The sequence below is a fragment of the Schistocerca cancellata genome, chromosome 2, assembly GCF_023864275.1.
Source record: "Schistocerca cancellata isolate TAMUIC-IGC-003103 chromosome 2, iqSchCanc2.1, whole genome shotgun sequence".
In the NCBI taxonomy this organism is placed as follows: domain Eukaryota; kingdom Metazoa; phylum Arthropoda; class Insecta; order Orthoptera; family Acrididae; genus Schistocerca; species Schistocerca cancellata.
In genome coordinates this window covers 135451858-135471770 of record NC_064627.1, presented here as the reverse complement: position 1 = coordinate 135471770, position 19913 = coordinate 135451858, and the positions used below count along the sequence as shown (strand labels likewise).

Genomic DNA, 19913 nt, shown 5'->3' with positions numbered 1-19913 from the left:
CCATGTCACAATGAAGGACAATGTACAGCCACATTCTGTTAGAGCTCGTCCTGTCACTCAAGCTCTTCAAGAGCAGGTGTCTCAGGAACTTACTGTTTTCCAAGACAATGGTCGTAGCAACCATTACTGCCTGTCAATGGGTGCCCCTCATGTAATTCTAAAGAAACCATCCAGCAGACTCTAGTTGAGGACTGATTTTAAGAAAACTGTAGATCCTCAAACGGTCATTGCATTTATCTCTTAGTGCACCTGGAAGAACTGATGGTTAAATTGGGTGCTGGTCATCACTTTGCCAAAATTAATTTGCGTGATCACAATGAGTCTTTGTCCTTAACACTCATCGGAGTCTCTTCAAATGTTTGAGATTGCCATTTGGCAATGCTTCTGCACCCACAATATCTCAGTGCTTTCTGGAGCAGCTGACTGCAGAAGTTCTTTATGCTGGAATTATTTAGATGAGATTGTGTCTCAGGTCGCACTCCTGATGAACACATTAGCAATCTCCAAACTCCATTACCAGTGTTGTCTGCAACTGGTCTCAAATGTAACAAGACAAATGTGTTTTTTCAGACTGAGCTTGAGTACTTTTGAACATATCATTAAAAGCCAGAGAGTTCACCCTTTGTAATCATATTTGCTTGTTATCTGTGACCTACCAGCCCTAAGCAATGTGCGGGAATTGCACTCTGTGTTGGGAAAGCTCATGTATTACATCCGGCTTATCCCAAACACCATTCAAATAACGGCTCTGTAGCATAGGTTGTGCAGGAAAAATTTCCGTTTGGTTGCAAGAGTGTTAGTCTGCTTTCCAGAAGTTGAAAGACGCTTCGCTTAGTAATCAATGCCTTGTTAATTCTGATCCAGTCAAACCTTGAGCCTTGGCTGTGGATGCTTCCTGCTATGACATTGGTGCTATTTTGTCCTATAAATTTGGTGCTGTTGACAGGATGGCTGAAATTTCAAAGGTGTTGAACAGAGCTCAATATGTCTATGGTGTCACACGTACCTTTTTGGTAAAATATGTTATTTGCTGACTGGTTATAAACCTCCACAATCTTCATTTAGCCCTTCCCAGTAAGTCCCAACTCGCAGCGCAGAAGCAGCAATGGTAGGCTCTTCTTCTGTCAAATTACCACTATGATAGTCTGTATCTGTCTACTCTTATGCATGCCATACAGATGCTCTTTCTCACCTCCCTGCTGGCCCAGATTCAGCATTCTATGCGTCTGCCGCTTGTTGTTACTACACTGATGAACTAGGCACAGATTTTTGGAATAACTTTCTGCCCAGGCTACAGCAGCCGATACCAATTTGCAGATTCTGTTGCAATACACCCGCACCAACTGGCCATGTTCAGCTAAACAAATTTGTAGCTCTGTGGTTTCCAATATTTTGCACATTGGCATGCCCTTGCAGTTCAGCAAGGTGTCATTTTGCTTTGCATTGATAATGGCCAGTCATGTGTTGTCATTCCCCATGCTCTCCGCCTGATGTGCTTCGTTTGCTACAGCAAGGTTGCTGGAGCGTCATTCACACCAAGCAGTTGACGTGACATCATTGCATTTGGCATGGTCTGGACATGCAGACTGAACAGTTGACTTCTCAGAGCCCAGCCTGTGCTGAACATCAGCCAACCCCACCTTAGCAGTTCTCTGAAAGGCCCAAACCTCAAGCACCTTGGCAATGTTTGCAGTAGGAATTCACAGGTCCCTTCTCGAACACACGCTGGCTCATTATTGTTGAAGCTATCAAAAAATCTTCCTTCATGGTTCCCATGCACTCCATTATAGTTCGTTCCACTGTCCAGGCACTGTTGTCGATCTTTTGCTTTGAGGGATCCAGCCATAGGCCTTGTGCTTTCAGACTGCGTGCCTGCCTGGATGCAGAAGCCCCCACTGCATCTGGCTCCTACATCCTGTGTGCCATCAGTGCTGGACCTGGGGCCAATGGAAGTCTACACCCTTTCATGGTTGTTGCTGTTTCAATAGCCACTGTCGTCTGGGGACGGGCCCCCTCTTCCCACCAGCTGTCCCACATGCCACCTTGGGTCCCTGTGGGAATTTGGCACTAGCCTCAGCTTCAGCTTTTGTCTCCTCATTGCACCTGCTTCCAGCCATCCCCCCACTGCCGTACACTCATCTAAGCTACACGACAAGAGTGAGGGGGGTTTGGAGGGATGTGGTCTCACGTAAGGATACCGCCCCACAGGCATCATAAAGTTGATAACAGGGGTGCAAGTTTCCATCAGATCCCGATAGGGGTTGTGCAGGATCTGGTGGACGAATAGTGCGTGCCTGCTTAGCCACGCTTCCTGCAGCTCTATACCACAAGCATCATCTGCTGCCACGAACAGGACGGTCGGTGGCAGCCACACAGTCCACTCGCACTTGGAACCTCTTCGCTACGTGACACTATGCAGATTCCATCTAGTCGCAGCTCTGACACCACTGGACGCATCCTTGTCACTACTGTTAATAGCTGGACTTATTTCTTGCAGCATTATTTGTAACGAGTCTTCGTGCACTTGGAGAAATAAAAGTTAAGTAAATCTTCTGTTTACTGTGTTAACTTGTTCCCCAATCATTTCTGCTCCTCTTCAGCTTTCCTATGATGACAGTTACCACACCACTCTACAGCCTACACAATACGTAGAACATAAGCAATAGAGTGCTTGTCGTTTTTGTAATGTTGTTCTAGCAAGAACTGATGGAAGAATCAGTTAATACAAAAATGTAGGTTATCAAAAGAAATTTCTGACTAGGTTGCAGCTTTCTTGGTATGGAGGACACAGCATGTTATCTTGGATGGAGAGACACACAGATGTAGAAGAAACTTCTGGACTGCATCGGGAAGTATGTTAGTGCCCCTACTTTTAAACTGTACACTAATGGCCTGGCACACACTATTAACATGAATAGTAACTGTAGACTTTTTGCAGATTATTCTGTTATCTAAAATGAAGCACTGTCTAAAAAAAGCTGCATAGATAGCCAGGTAGCTCTTCATCAGGTTTCAGTATTGTGGAAGGATACTAACTTGCTTTATATGCGCAGGAATGTAAAATTATAAACCACATAAACTGAAAAATATCATGTCCTACAATTACAATATCAGTGAGCCATGCCTACAATCATTCAACTCATACAAATGTCAGGGTGTAGCAAATTGTAGGGGCACGAAACAGAACAATCACAAGGGCTCAGTAGTAGGAAAATCAGGTATCAGGCTTTGGTTCATTGGTAGGATACAGGGACTAAGCAGTCTGCTTACAAAGGAGACTGTATACAAACCAGTTTGTATTGTATACAAACCAGTTGTGTCACACACACCAAATACGTTGAACTGGGGAGATCAAACATATAGAAAGAAGGGAAGCATGAAGAGTGACAAATTCACCTGACTCAGAAGAGTGTGTGTCAGATAATCTGACTAAACGGAACTGGCATACACTCGAGGGCAGAGCAGAAAGGCTATTTACAAAGTTTCAACAAGCAGCTTTAAAGAAGAGTCTAGGAATACACTATAGCATTCTACATTTTGCTCCCCCTGGGATCATGAAGATAAGATTAGTCTAAGTACAGCACTCAATGAGGCATTTAAGTAACCAAGCCTTCTGTGCTCCATGCTTGAAAGGGACTGGCAGAAGTCCTAATAACTGGAACAAGGGGGAGTACCATGTGCCATGCACGTAACAGTACTTTGCAAAGTATAGATGCAGATGAATTTTATTCTGCAATGAGTTCCAGACTTTTTGAGGGATATTTCAGAAAGACAAATAAATATCAGCTGGTAATAATTAAAAGTGCAGCTACTAACTAAGCTACATTGTGGACTGTAATCATCATATGGCAGCAAAACTTGGTATACAGGGTGAGTCACTAACTATTGCCACCAAGAATATCTCCGAAAGTATGATAGTAGTTGAAAATTTTGTGGGACAAATGTTGCATGGGACAACAGGGGCCATAATATGATGATGGTTTTTTGCTGCTAGGTGGGGTCATGACAGAGATATGAAGGTTAACCTTCTTTTTTTTTTAGGATGCTGTAGTTTGGTATTTATTTTCTGATAGCAGCTATCGAGACGAATCCAATGATGTGTAACAGTAAGGTCTTTGAAGGTCAAAAAGGTGACATGAATGTCCATTTGCAGATGGTGTTCGAAGTGATGACCATTGGTATCAATGCAGTGCTGTAATCATCTTATCATGGATTGAGTGGTAATCCTTATCACAGCACATGCTCTGACAATTCTCTCTCATATATCGTGCAAATAGTAAATATTTACCGAATACGGTGTATCCATCTAACATGCCACTGACATGTAAACACCATTTGACGGTTATACAATACAATAGGAATGGTACAACTAGTATAATCGAATCAAGCGAATGTGAATTATGTATTCCTTCAAAGAACAAGTTGGTATGTTTCTAATTTACGAATGATGCCAACAAAATTCAGTGAGAGCTAGAGAGTTATATGCTGAAAGATATCCTCAACCTACTCACCCTGCACGTCACACATTTAAATATGTGTATTATAAATTGAGAGCAACTGGATCTTTAACACATCGGAAACACATCTGGCAAAGGAATATTACAAACAAAGAAAAGGAAATTTGTACTCTTGCCACAGTGGTTCGACATCCTTGTGTTAGTTCACATCAAATCGCAAGGGAATCTGGCATGAGCCAGAGTAATGTTGTTCATGTTCTGCATTGGCATAAATATCATCCTTACCATATCAGTCTCCAGTCCATTAACTGGTATGGAATGTAGGTGTCGCACTGAATTCTGCCAACAGGCTCAGCGTCAGATTCAGTGGGATGACACATTTTTTTAATTTGATTTTATTTACTGACGAGACTACATTCATGAACCATGGAAATGTTAATTTGCATAACATGCATTATTGGGTAACTGATCCATGTTGGCTGCGGCAAGTCGCACACTAAAAACCGTGGTTGAAGAATGTATGGTGTGGGATTCTGGAGGACAGAATTATAGGCCCCTATTTCATCGAAGGAAATCTTAATGGCAGAAAGTACACCACATGCCTGTAAGAAATATTAGGTCTGTTATTGGAAGAAATTCCTTTACGAACAAGGAACAGAATGTGATATCAACACGATGGGTGTCCAGCACATTTTTCAGCAATGGCTACAAATGAGTTGCAGAGACAATTCCCAAATCATTGGATTGGACGCAGAGGAGAGGTGTTGTGGCCGGCTCATTTACCAAATGTGACACCTCTGGAGTTTTTCTTGTGGGGATTCGTAAAAAGACATTGTTTATAAAGACATTCCAACTACAGCTCAAGCTATGCGAGAGGGAACTGTCAGAGCATGTGCTTCGATAAGTGCCAATGTCAGAAGGAATACCACTCCATCCATGATAAGAAGATTGCAGCACTGCATTGATACCAATGGTCGTCACTTCAAACACCTTCTGTAAATGGACATTCATGCCACCTTTTTGACCTTAGTTGACCTTCAAAGACCTTACTGTAACACATCATTGGTTTAGTCTTGATAGCCACCATCAGATAAGTACCAAAACTACAACATCCCATTTAAAAAAACAAAGTTGACCTTCATATTTCTGATGTGACCCCACCTAGCAACAAAAAATCGTCATATTATGGCCCCTGTTGTCCCATGCAACTTTTGTCCCACAAACTTTTCAGCTCCTATCATACTTTCGGGGTTATTCTTGGTGGCAATAGTTAGAGACTCATTCTGTATATTTCAATGCATTAATGAGAACCAATTTACGCTGGAAATTATTTAATTCCAATTTTGGCCATAAGGTGCAAATATGGAACAGTGAACTCAAGGAATACATATACAAATGTTTCCATATGTAATGGGACATGGGCAGGAAATGTCAAACAAGTGATTAGTTGGTTTAAAAGGGAGGGGGGGAGGGACCAAACTGCTAGGTCATCGGTCCCTCAAACAAGTGAGAAACGCATAATGTTGATTTTATTATTAACCACCACTCACACGTTCAATATGAGCACAGAACAAGTTACTGCATCTGTAAAACAATGATCTACAGTTGCTCACAGCAGTTCCAGTGGAATCTGAGCATCATGTTCCTGTATACTGGTCTTCAGAATTGGTGCAGATCTAATGTATCCCTGGTAAGTGCATTGTTTTACATATACCCAGAGCCAAAAGTCACATGGATTAATATCGAGTGATCTTGCAGGCCATGCATACAGAAAACCTTTGGAGATAACATATTCACATAAGGTGGTATTAAGCAGATCTTTCACTGTGTGAGCGATATGAGATGTTGCCCCACTGCGCATGGAAACAGTGGTTTCCACACAGTTGCACTCTTCCAAAGCACGAATTACATGCTGTATGAGGTGGTCTCAGGAACAAGCAGATGTCTCTGTTCATCTGACAGGTCATCTGAGTGTATTCTCTTCATAGAACAACAGACTGAGAATAAAGGTGCTTGTGAATCCACATACACAGTTACATACAGTGAGTGTACTGGTGCTTCGTGCATAACAAAGTTTAACAATACCCAAATTCAGCATTTCCATGTGTTCACTTCACCTTGTAGTGTAAAATGTGCCTCGTCAGACGAAACAATATTGCCCAGTCATAAGTCATCAACACCGATCCGTCCCAAAAACGAAACTTCCCATAATGTTGACCATGGGATGGACAATTCTTGCGATGCTGCATGAGCACTAGCACCACCCAGGCCACATACTGCATGGTCAGTTACACCAATGGCAACCACCTAAGTAACTTCCACGGGGATTGGACACCCTCCTCTTCCTGGTGCCACACTATGCTCACCCATATTTTCATATTTCATTATCTTTAAGCCATTTAATGAGTTTGAGCCTCTCCTGTCAGACCTTTCAGTCAGCGGCATTATATTAATCCAGTACTGTAATTGCTGCCATTCATATAAAACAGTTTGACTAACAGAATATGGTCTCTCTTCTCAATAACCAAACTGTTCACCCACATTGTGGCTTGTTGTGTAACAGTGTGGATGTTGTATCATAATACGAACAGTGTATAGTGCCGGATTTGCACCTGATGGCAAAAATTTGAACTATTTTTTTCAATGCTTATTGATTCTGCATTGATGCATCAGCATATGTACTAAGTTTCACTGCTATACGATAATTACAGTCCACTTTGGAGCTCTGTGAATAGCTGCACTTTAATTATTGCCATCTGGGATGAGTGTCAGTCACTACCAATGAACACAGCACATACAGTTCAAAATGGACACCAAGTTTGAAAATTCGTACATGTTTCTACATTTTTGCCATTTAATTTTTGAGAACCAGATCAAATCAAGTTTTCCATTCAGTGCATTTTAAAATAAACTTCATTGTGAATATTTATTAATTTGTACTTTAGAATAGGAACAGGTAGTCTCACTAATATAAATAATATTAACTGTGAATTAGTTATACTAAAAAAATGCATCATCATGATATCCATTAAATTACTAGCACTGAAAATATTTTTATGTTACTTTAACTCACTGTAGGTATGACTGCCAATTCACACGCTGATTTCTAATTTCTGTAGCCTGTTGCTGGAGTACACTCGTGGCAGCAAGCATATCTGTAATTAAAGTAACATAAATATCCAGAATGAGATTTTCACTCTGCAGCGGAGTGTGCGCTGATATGAAACTTCCTGGCAGATTAAAAGGTAGGAGACGAGGTACTGGCAGAAGTAAAGCTGTGGGTACCGGACGTGAGTCGTGCTTCGGTAGCTCAGTTGGTAAAGCACTTGCCCGCGAAAGGCAAAGGTCTCGAGTTCGAGTCTCGGTCGGGCACACAGTTTTAATCTGCCAGGAAGTTTCAACATAAATATGTTGACAGGTTGTATTATTCAACAACTAGTTCATAACACAATTAATATTAGCTTCTGGGTGATGCACTGACAAATTAGGGCAGTCCACATACCTATTACTGTTATTTAAATTCACTGTTATCACATTTGGAGATTGTCAAAACCAATTCATAGTAAAACAAAGAGGATCTGGCGGAAGATAACATGATTGATGGAAATAACAAGGACAGAAAGTGAATCTGGTACAGTGCCATCAAACGCTTTCTGGATAATAGTTTGGTCTAATCTGAACATAACATTATAGCAAGCTTGAAAATATGAATACTGCCTGTATGGAAAGTATCCTTACCCCACAACCCAGTTGCTTCTCTCATCATGCACTGCTGCTCGCAGTCTGATCTCAGCAGCCAGAGACTGTGGTTATGTGTGTCTTGAGTTGCATTTGTGTGTGTGTGTGTGTGTGTGTGTGTGTGTGTGTGTGTGTGTGTATGTGTGTGTGTGTGTGTGTGTGTGTGTTTCCGATAAAGGCCTTGTTGGTCAAAAGCTCACTCTCTGACAGTCTTTTTGTTGTGCCTATCTGCAAGGTAGCATCTCTGCCACATGGTGAGTAGCAATTAATCGTTTCATAGTATGGCAAGTATGATGCACAAAGTAATGCAAAACATATTTTTAAGTTAATAACTGGCAGACTAAAAACAAAGCAAATATTGTTCAAGTTTTGACGCCACCAACAGAAAGAAAACATACAGCACAACAAATGACGCAATTAATTCAGCAATTACATCTTTCAGGCAAATAATGAAGTAAACTGTTCTTGAATGTACACTATTTCTACAGTATGTCTTTCTGCCTAGTGATGATTCCTCAAGAAGTGTCTATGTTGCTGATTATATACTACTCAAGTTTGCATTCACATCAACCCTCCCCCCTTTCTTGCAAATACGAGGTCTGTTCTAAAAATTCCATATCTTTCTCAACAAAATTTTTCTACGCTTACCTTTCACTTATTGTGCACGGTCTCCTTCAAAATACTCTCCACCACAAGTGATACACCGCTACAAATGCTGTACCCACTTTCGGAAGCAGTCTTGGTATGCCTCTTGCTGGATATGTCATCTATTGTTGCAAATCTTCATCCTTTCAATGGGATTTCCAACTTTGAAAATGAAGAAGAAGAAGAAAGTCTGCAGGGTCAGGGCTAGAGAGTACGGAGGATGAGGCAGCACAGTTATTTTGTTTTTTGTGAAACAGTCATGCACAAACGGGATGAATGCGTAGGTATGTTATTGTGATGCAAGAGCCATGAACTGTGTCACCACATTTCAGGCTGTTTCCTTCTCACATTTTTTCGCAGGCATTGCAACACGTCCGGATAGTACCATTGACTAATAGTTTGTCCTTGTGGTATGAATTCATCATAAACTAATCCTTGAAAAACAAAGAAAACAGACGAACTTTATTGGTTTTGGATAATCTTTCCCGACCCCACTGTGAAGATTGAGCCTCGGTCACAAAATTATATTCGTAGACCCACCTGCCATCACCAGTTATGATTCTCTTAAGGAATATCTCGTTCTCATCTGCGTAACCCAAAAGCTCTTCACAGATTGCAAGGCAAAGGTATTTCTGGTCTTGACTCATGAGCCGTGAGATGGACTTGTCGGAAACAAATTCTTCCAAGATGCTGTGTCACGATTTCATAACATCATTCAACTGAAATTCTACATTCTTCTGCAAACTTTCAGATAGTAAGTCTTCGATTAGCACGCACAATTTCATTGACGTTCCAGACATGAGCGTCATCAGTACATGCTCAAGGGCATCCTGAACAAGGGTCATCTTTAACTTCCGTTCCACAATTTTTAAATAATTTTTAACATCAAGTACAGCTCAAGCACTCATCACTGTAGGCTTGCTGTGTCTTTGTTGTGTCTCTGTAGAGGTTTCCTTGAGTTTCACACAAAATGTAATGCAGACACATTGCTCCTCTTACTCTGCCATCTCGAAATTTGCTAACTGTGCGACACAACATTGTACTCAATACAGCTGTGAAGAACAACTGATAGACATACACCAATGAAACTTCTGACAGTTACACACTAAACACAGGCATGTGCAGGGATGCCTACCGCATTCTGCTCCAACACGCCATTGGCACGAAATTACGAATGTTCTGGAATATTTTGAACAAACCTCGTACCTATTACAAAATATATGCCTTTTTATTGTCAACTTCAAGAACCACTGCAGCATCTAGAGATAGTACAGAAGGAAACAAGATGAACTCATTGTGGAATTAGGAGTTTTCAAAAGACAGGACTGTCATGTGCAATAACTGATACCTTCCTCTAATAGCAGTAAATAGAACGATAAATTATAGAGCAAATAAGGTTCCTTGTTACCCAAGAGAGAATACTTCAATAGTGACAGTGTTCCCAACACAAGCTGGTAAAGTTCCAATTCTGCCAAGCAATTTGATGCTGTGACTACTGGAGTTTTTAAGCAACTCAACAGTGTGGTTGTTAGTATCCGTACCCTCTTAACAGTCTTGCCATGACCACAGGAGTGCGGATTTCAGTGTCTGTGTGGTTCCGTGTGCGAATGTGTGTATTTTCACCAGAAAAAGAGCAAGAGCTCGAAAGCTAGTGTGAATGCTGTTTCCTGTCTCTGTGCCCCACACTTTGGTCCTTTATAAATGAGTGGCTGCCTTTCTCTTTTTTTATGTATTTGAACCGTCACATGAAATGACTTTGTATGTACAGCGGAAATAACAGAGCAGTGGGGCAAATTGTACTTGTAAAAGTTCTTCTGGAACACGATAAGGACCGATAAAAGTGGATTTCATGTATGGATAGATGAAGGGTTGGAGCCGGGTAAAGAACCCCAAGGGCAAAATCTTGGCAGAGGGTATTCCGTCCCAAAAGCTGATAAGTGGTCTTAAATTGTGGTAATATCCACTTTTCCACAGTAAGGTTAAAGTACAGTTTGCTTTCACTGCATTCTCAATCAGGCTCTGTGCCAAGGGCTGTTCGAAATTCGTGTGTCAAGTGAGTGTGGACATTCCTCTAGGATGTGTCAGATTCATTTCGTAGGTGCAGTGGGAAGGATTATCTTGCCATAGCATCCCGCTTTGTGTGAGGTACATGTGACCAATATGGGTGCAACACAGGAATACAGCCTCTCCTCAAGATATCTGAAGTCACACCCTCCACTTTTGGTGGAGGCTTTTATCTTTCACTTTCTGTTGCCTGTGATTCCATTTCCGTACCACTCTTTATTCACAATAAGTAATGAATGCTATCAAACAGGGGAGCCCAAGTTGATTCCACATTTCTAGATTTCCAGAAGGCTTCTGACACTGTTCCTCGCCAAGCAGCTTCTAAATTAATTGTGTGTCTATAGAATTTCATGTCTGTTGAGTGACTGCATACATGATTTTCTGTCAAGGGTCACAGTTCATCATTTAGTGAAATGGAGAAAGCAAATTTCATGTTTCCAGTTACCAGCAGAACCTGTGATTAACTATGCAGTCCACGAGTTTGCAGACAGTTGTCAAAGTGACTGGCCTGTATCTGAAGATACAGACTCTTCCTGTCAAGTTTCAATATTGGTAAAATTGTACTTTCTGTTCATTGAGAAACCAGAAAACTTTGTTTGTTATGGCCACTAAAACAGCAAAGCATCTTTGCACTGTGTTAGTGCACTGTTGGATTTCCTGTCAGTGAAAGGGGCATCTCCACAGGTTGGGTATTAAAAGACAAAAATACTCCAATCTTATAAAATCTGATGTCGTGTAAAGTCTGGGTAAGAACTATTGAAGTCAATACTTCGGCAAAATATATAGTCAGTAATTTAGCTATATGGAAAGTACTGATGAGTCTGAAGGGAAGGAAAGTCGAGTGGGAGAAGCAGGAAAAGGAGTGGAAGGGGGAAAGCGAGTGGATGGGGGAAGTTATTGGTGGGAGAGTGATGCAAATGGAGGGGAAAGCAAGTGGGAGAAATGAGTGGTGGGGTGGGAGTGAGTGTGTGTGTGTGTGTGGGGGGGGGGGGGGGGGGAAAGTGACAGGTGTGGTGCGAATGAGTGGAGACAGTTTGTGGGGTGAGAGTGAGGCTGTGGGGTGGGAGCGAGTGGAAGGTGCTGTGGAGTGGGAACGAGGGTTGGGGGATGAAGTGGGAGCGATTGGAGGGGATTGGTGTGGCAGCAAGTGGAGGGACATTTAGAAAGCAAATGGAGGGGAATGGAAGTTTTGAAAGTGAGTGGACAGGAGGGGGTGGGATGGGTAGATGTGGAGTCAGCGAGTAGATAGGGGTGAGAGGTTGGAGTGGGCAGACCGGGAGGGGTGGGGGCAGATATGGCGGAGCAGGGAAATGGGGTGAGCAGGCAGATGGGGGGGGGGGGGGACAGGAGTGGTGGGGGGAGGAAGCAGGTGATGGGTGGGGGAGAGGAGCAGGTACTGGGTGGGGGAGGTGAATGGAAGGAAGATTTGGGAGATGCTGAGTATTCTTAACGACAGTTTTGGTCTCAGGGCATCCTGGACTTCCTAAGAATCCTGTGAGGGTAAATGTAACTACAGTGGTCAGCCTAGGCTAACTAGTTTCAAATGTGGTGGGCAACACTCAAAGCACATTGAAAATTGAGAACTTGAATCAGAAGTTGCTGAGCACAGTCTCACAAATGAACACAGAATTATGGTTGATGACATGAAAGTCTTGCACTACCCTTGTGTTTATTGGGATTCTCTTATTAGAGGAGAAGTAGAAATAGAATACGTGAGAACAATTCAGTTGGGTCAGAGGCTATTATTGTTGTGTGTGGAAGCAAGCTCTACATGCTGAGAAGAGGGAGACAATTGTGCTTCATTGTTTACATTCCTACAACAGTTTTGAGCTACTAGTACACACATGACCAAAATCACTGGTAGCATGATGTAATGACTGTTCGTCAACCGCTAATCACATGCTGCCTATTGGATATAAATGGTTGCCACAACAGCAGCCATGAAAGTCAGTGGTTCCTAATGAAGGAGAAGAAGGAGGAGGAGGATTTCATGGAAAAAAGAAATTTTACCCAAGTTGGACATGGCTAGTAAACACACAATATTTGGTACAGTATAAATGACATGTTCTCAACGGGCAGAAAAAAAAATTGCAAAACAGAAAATGTCGACATTATCTTCAAATATGGCATTAATGTACAGTGTCAGCAAAAGTTATGATACTATGCAAACGTCCCGAGTTCGAGTCTCAGTCCGACTGTGTGTCATAACTGTTTGTGAAAACTGCAATACATGAACAGAAATGTCAAAAGCTTACTTTATAGGTACACCACACTGGAAAAAGGGAACACTGAGCTGTGTATATCATAAGTGCCACTGGTAAATGTTTTATAGGAGAGGTTCACACCTCTACAATGAGAACAGGTACCACACAACCAAATTAATGAGTCTGAACAACTGCAAGTGTAACTAATGCCATAACATCTCTGTAGCAGAAGTTGCTAATCTAAACCCTGACAACCTAAGAAATTTACACTGTCACTATCTGGCCAGCAACAGTAAGAGATGGTCAGCATATAGTTCTTGATCACTAAGCACAGTGACACCACTGCTTCTCCTCCAGAGCAGCAGACAGAACCAGGTTCACTAGCTCCCATGTTTATCGCCACCACCAACAAAAACAACACAAACATGACACTTAGTTAAACAAACATTCATTGCAAACATACACCAATAAGTGCCCAACTGAGCCTATCAATACTGGACATCTGCTCTGACATAGAATGTAATGATTTGTAGCATGTAATGTCATATGTGCACAATAACAGAAAGAGAATAAGACACTGAAAATATCTGTTTAGTGCCCATGTTACTATATATTTTTTTTTTTTTTTTAAATTGTAGGTTATGGTGACAGATTGGTGGTGCAGCACGGGGTCTAAGTTAGGCTGAAAGTGACAGTATGGTTGTGAGGTGGGGAAGCTAGTAAATGTGAGTACAAAATCTTTGTTGTGGTGAGATACTGATCTGTTGCTTAGCCTGAGGTCTCAGTCAAACTGAAAGGTCACAGTTTGGTTGCGGGTTAGGGAAGTGGTACTGTACACTTCGAGTAACCCTCAAAAAGTTATATATAAGATATTTGAAGTGAAGGCTGTCAAACACACACACACACACACACACACACACACACACACACACACACACACACACAAAGAGGTGAAGAGGTGAATTGACAGAGACAGACTATGAAACAAGATGACAGTTGCATTACGGCAGGAATTGTTTTCCACTGTCTGCTTCAGACACCCACCAGTGGGTTATGTTCCAGACTGTGTGCACAAATAGTATTCCTTTCAGCATGATAGTTCTGATATAAACCCAGATTGAACTCAAGAAACTTAGGGCTTTTCAGTATAGGACAACTGGCAAACAAATTGTGTCTTACAATGAGCCTTACTTTGAGTTAGACAACAGACATGGCTAAATACAAGATGAACTATAAGGGGTGATCAAAAAGATTATGACTGAGGTAGTAGCTGCAGCACATATGCAACACAGCATTACTCTGAAGCGGATACATAAGCACTGACGGGCAAGCAAGGAATTAGTGTGGCATTCATGTCTTTCTGACGTGTGTGGTAAATGGAAAATGTGAACCATGGAAAGTTATTATCAAATGCATCCGAACATGTCTAATGTGCTGTTATTTTTATCTTGGCTGCCAAAGAACAAACACTGATAGATATTTATCAGAGTATGAAGAACTTGTACCAAGACCTGCACTGGTCACAATTTGGCAGAAGATGCCAGTGAGCATGGAGGCCAGCCTCAACATGTAAACTCATGTAGGGGACACTTTAGCACCCACCATATAGTCCTGATCTCTCCCCAAGTGAATACAATGCTTTTGGCTCCTTACAAGTGCCTTCAAGTGTTGACAATTCCTGTTGGATGAAAATGTGCAGCAGGCAATTAGTGACTACCTCATGCAGCAGGGCAAGTGTTTCACCAAATGGGTATCTTAAACCAGGTATGCCAGTGGGATAATTGTCTTAATGCTCAGCGCGTTTTTACTTTACTGGCATACCGATTCTGGAGTGCAAGGCATTTAAACAGGAACATTTTGATTGCTCCTTATTTATCAAGATTCTATACAATGATTTTTCTGGACCCATAAAATGCTCTTTCACATGTGGTATCATTTTTCAGGATTTCTCTGCACAGTATATATCAATTTTCTCTTCATCTTATAGTCTTTTCATCTATTGTATTGTCTGCTGACCATGTTTGCAATTTCATCAGTTAACCTTGGTCATGATACTGATTCAGCAGCCCTTACAGTGCTGTATTTCAACATAAATTAACTGAAATTATGTCTCTTAATGACATGTTCAAAACCAGTTTGACTTGAGCGACAACATATGTAAGCTATTATGCAAAATGTGATGACTCTACCAAGTACAGAATATTTACAATATAATATTATGTTAGGCTTTTTTTCACCATTTCTATGTACAACTGAAGGTCATTGCCTAGGCCTTACATTTAATTAATTTCTGATGATTCCTTATTGGAGCAGCAATTTTCACAGAACAGCAGCATAAAAAAGTCAAAATTTCAACATGGCAACTACAAAATGATGTTATTGGCGATTTTTTCAAATGGGGTAAGGTATTTTTTTAATACCACATTTATTAGCTTCACCAATTCAATACCAAACTGTTATCTTTCAACCTAAACTATGCCTAGCTACAAGTCAACGGGTCAACTCTATCTATTTATTACTATTATTATTTCTTTGAAACCTGTTGGCTTTGCCAACAGATGTTAATTTATCACTACCTAGCAAAACTGTGAATATCTGCACAAAAGGTGATGTGACAACAACTGTTAACATTACACAACTGGCCAAATCTGACAACTCGCATCAAACATTCCTCGAGCCCAAAATTTAAGTGATAATGAGAAATAATGCTATACCTGGACACTGATCACAATTCATTTGAAACATGCACAAACACCAAGGATCAACAACACTCTTGGACTGAGTACACAGATATAAATTTTGTCACACAAAGACATATTTGTTGGTGTGTAGTTTGTATGGGCGAAAGATTCTGGATGATGAATTCAAATTTAGTGACTTGAGTATCATCAACCTGACATGCTGATGACACAATCCAAATATTACAGATTACTTTAAGAAATTGGAAATGGCTGCTCGTATAGCATTAATATGCTTAAGTAGAATACATTGCAATGTAACAAAGTTGAACAAAAATTCAACTTCCTGAAATTACAGCTATGCAAACTGGCTGTTGCATTTACATTGTTTATTTTATGGGTTACCTAGTTAGTCAATGAATCCTCACTAATGTTAGCTAATGTATTCCAATTTTACAATAATGATTTTAGAGACTGTCTTCCACTACTGATAGAATTTCACAATTTGGAAAAATATTTAGTTCACATAGAAAAGAAACAAATCCTAAGTTTGGGCAGCTTGGCACACATTAATATATACCCTAGATAGTTGGCAGGCTTCACTTCACTCAGCTGTAGCGTGCCTCCTTCAAATATTTTTTCTTAGATCTATTTATATGGTATCTTAAATAGTACCACCAAACTGTCATTTATCACACATATATTACTACTCTACAAAAATATTAGTCTCTCTCCTACTCAAGAACTCTGAAGTATTGGATTTTTCGCTATACTTTCGAGGCAAAAACAACACATCAAAAATACAGTGATGATTTTGGATTAGCAGTGAAAGTGTAGTCATATATAGCAAATAAATCTATCCTACAAAAGATTTAAAGACAAACATGAAACTGTTTACATTTAAGATTTTGAAAGAAATCAGCAGTATTTTGATTATTAGTGATACATGCTCTATTCATCAATCACAATAAGAGCTGCTGCCAGTAATTCCAAAAGCTGAATAATTGACGAAAAATCAGCGGTACTGTACTCACCAAGCTGACTTTTTAAACTTACCAATTTTTTCGTCTGGTAACGAAATAATGGATTTTATTGTAGAGTCTGCCATGGTTAATGAGAAGGCGCTGTCCTCGCTGAAAGTAACAGATTGTTGTATTACTGATTACAACAAACAAAACACTTTTTAGGTCAACGCCTTCTTTCAGAACAATATAGCACATCCACTTACTTGCAGACGAATCTTGTGATCTGATGTAGCAGTGCAGCCAACTTTAGATTGTTGAGAACAGGTTAGTGAAAGAAAAGGGACATCGAACCTATTCGATTAGCGTCATTTTCTGTCTTTTATTTACACGTACGTGGTGTTCATGCAATAGACTACTGCACCTGGAGTTGTCAGTTTATGAAATTCTACCGCCTATGGATACACTGTGGAATTATTCTGTAACTTCGATGTATGTACTTTTGTTGTTAATGAAGGCCATCTACGTCCTCACTTTTCTGGAGTAGCCGTACAACAGGATTCTATTAGGCAATACCAGTGTGTTCTACAAATTTACTCAAATTATCTACGCATAGGCATTTATAACTGTTCCTAAACCAAAACTGAAGTTGAATTCAATGCCGTATCATAATCACGTGCGGCATGAAGACGAACCTATTACGAATGGTGTGATTCAACCATGAAACCATTCTAATGATAAACCACTTTATCCACGATGTCTCGGAGCTGGAAATCGTTGTCCAGAAAAGAGTTTACTGCTGGACACTTGACAGCAATGCAAACTAAGTTTAGTTATCTAAAATCTTAAGCGATCTTATGATACAGTGAAACATTAGTCTTCTGTTGGGAAATGTAAGGGGGGTCAAATTAAAACGAGATATATGGAAAAAAAGGAAAAAAAGTTTACTATTTCAAAAGTAGTTGTCGGAACTGTTGACAAATTTATCCCTCTGTGAGACAAGATGGTCAGTATCTCGTGGGGAAAATCTTTGAGTTGCTTTCGGAACCATGATTGTACCCAGGCGTGCATCTCTTCGTCTGAAGCAAATAGACAGCGACGATTTTTATTTCAGGACTCCACAAATATAGAAATCGTATGGGGAGAGATCTGGACCGTACGGAGGGTGAGTAAGGACTTCCCAGCAACACTTCTGCAGCATAGTTGAAACAACCCTGGCCACGTGTGTGCGGGCATTAACCTGCAATATAATGATGCCATGTGTCAACATGGACAGTCGGACACGTCGCCAAAATTGAAGCACGCCGTCATGTCCAAATACTCTGGAACGTAGACCAGTTCACGTACATGTTGCCAACGTTTTTTTGACTACACTGCAGAAGTTTCACTGGGAAGCCCTTACACATCCTTCATACAGTCCAGATCTCTCCCCATCCGATTTTCATATGTTTGGAGCCCTGGAGAGACATTCGTGGTCGTTGATTAGCTTCCGATGTAGGGTACAATCATCGTTTCACAGGCAGCTGCAAAAATTTTTTCATGAAGGAATTGACTGTCTTGTCTCACAGTGGGATAACTATATTAATAGTTATGTCAATTACTTTTGAAATAATAAACAGTTTTCCACCTGTATGTACTTCTCTGTCACTGCCAACAAAACTGAATAATTTGAACTAGTTTCTTCTGTATGGATATTATCGGGGAAAAAAATGGGAGTAATGTCGAAAACAGACTTATGGGTATAGGTAACTTTAATAACGTAAATTTTGCAGTTATATTCTAATAAATTCAGCAACAATTCATAATTTTTAAATACGTATGGGAGGACATCGAAAAACCTCTGATCATTATAGAAATGAAAAATAAATATATTATGTAGTCATATTATTATCATGCATTGTATTGAATTAATTATTATTCACACACTGCTATGGCATGTTCCACGACCGTGTGAGAATTTTGCACTGGTCATGTGAAATTAATAAGGAAAATTCATGAAGAACAATGCAGTAAAACGAACTTAGAACTACAGTAGTTTATGTGTACATTAAGCCAAAACGCTGCTTTGTCTAGCAGTTATTATTGTGACTTTATTTTCATTTTTTATTTTATACAGAGATTGTCTGAAGAAAGTAACATATGTGATCTGGAATAGGCACATACTCAGCTATTTTTAGGAAGTGTGGATTTGTAGCTTTTGAGAAGTACTGTGATTTTAAATGTAGACCATTAGGGTTACTGGTTTGTGTAATAAAATGTACTGTAAGATTATATGATAGCTGGGAAGGGAAGGGAAGAATCTGTAGACATGAGAATAAATGTGCTTCATTATTTGCACTATTGAAGATTTTTTCACATCATTGCATTTTGAAGATCTTATCCTGCCATGATAAGTGGTGAAGCAATTGGCTTGTAACACTTGCAATAACTTAATCTTTGGCTTCTGCAACTGGATATATTGTCAGATTTCTGTTCCATCTTATAATTAATTCTACAAGTTTGTCTTTGCTACTGAATTATGGTTAGGGATTACTTAGGGCTGCAGAAAGACATCCTAAACATCAAAATGATATTGTACATTTAACAGTTTCCACCAGAATTGCTTAACAGTGAATAATATACCGTTAACTATAATATTCCCCCCCCCCCCCCCATGAACCATGGACCTTGCCGTTGGTGGGGAGGCTTGCGTGCCTCAGTGATACAGATGGCCGTACCGTAGGTACAACCACAACGGAGGGGTATCTGTTGAGAGGCCAGACAAACGTGTGGTTCCTGAAGAGGGGCAGCAGCCTTTTCAGTAGTTGCAAGGGCAACAGTCTGGATGATTGACTGATCTGGCCTTGTAACAATAACCAAAACGGCCTTGCTGTGCTGGTACTGCGAGCGGCTGAAAGCAAGGGGAAACTACGGCCGTAATTTTTCCTGAGGGCATGCAGCTTTACTGTATGATTAAATGATGATGGCGTCCTCTTGGGTAAAATATTCCGGAGGTAAAATAGTCCCCCATTCGGATCTCCGGGCGGGGACTACTCAAGAGGATGTCGTTATCAGGAGAAAGAAAACTGGCGTCCTACGGACTGGAGCGTGGAATGTCAGATCCCTTAATTGGGCAGGTAGGTTAGAAAATTTAAAAAGGGAAATGGATAGGTTAAAGTTAGATAT

The 19913-nt window shown here is 40.6% G+C and overlaps 1 protein-coding gene across 2 annotated transcripts in view; it reads right to left on the bottom strand.

Moving 5' to 3' along the window:
* The window catches only part of LOC126161406 (V-type proton ATPase subunit H), a 64187-nt gene extending 47103 nt beyond the window's left edge, over nt 1-17084 (bottom strand). Inside the window, exons 1-3 of one of the 2 annotated variants that reach the window (XM_049917184.1) lie at nt 17015-17084; nt 16843-16919; nt 7531-7612 (exon numbers count right to left, since the gene is read on the bottom strand). In XM_049917184.1, the coding sequence (XP_049773141.1) occupies nt 7531-7612; nt 16843-16894 (134 nt within the window). In that variant the 5' untranslated portion in view covers nt 16895-16919; nt 17015-17084. The other variant, XM_049917186.1, reaches the window with a different exon arrangement.
* Between the last annotated feature and the right edge of the window lie 2829 nt (nt 17085-19913).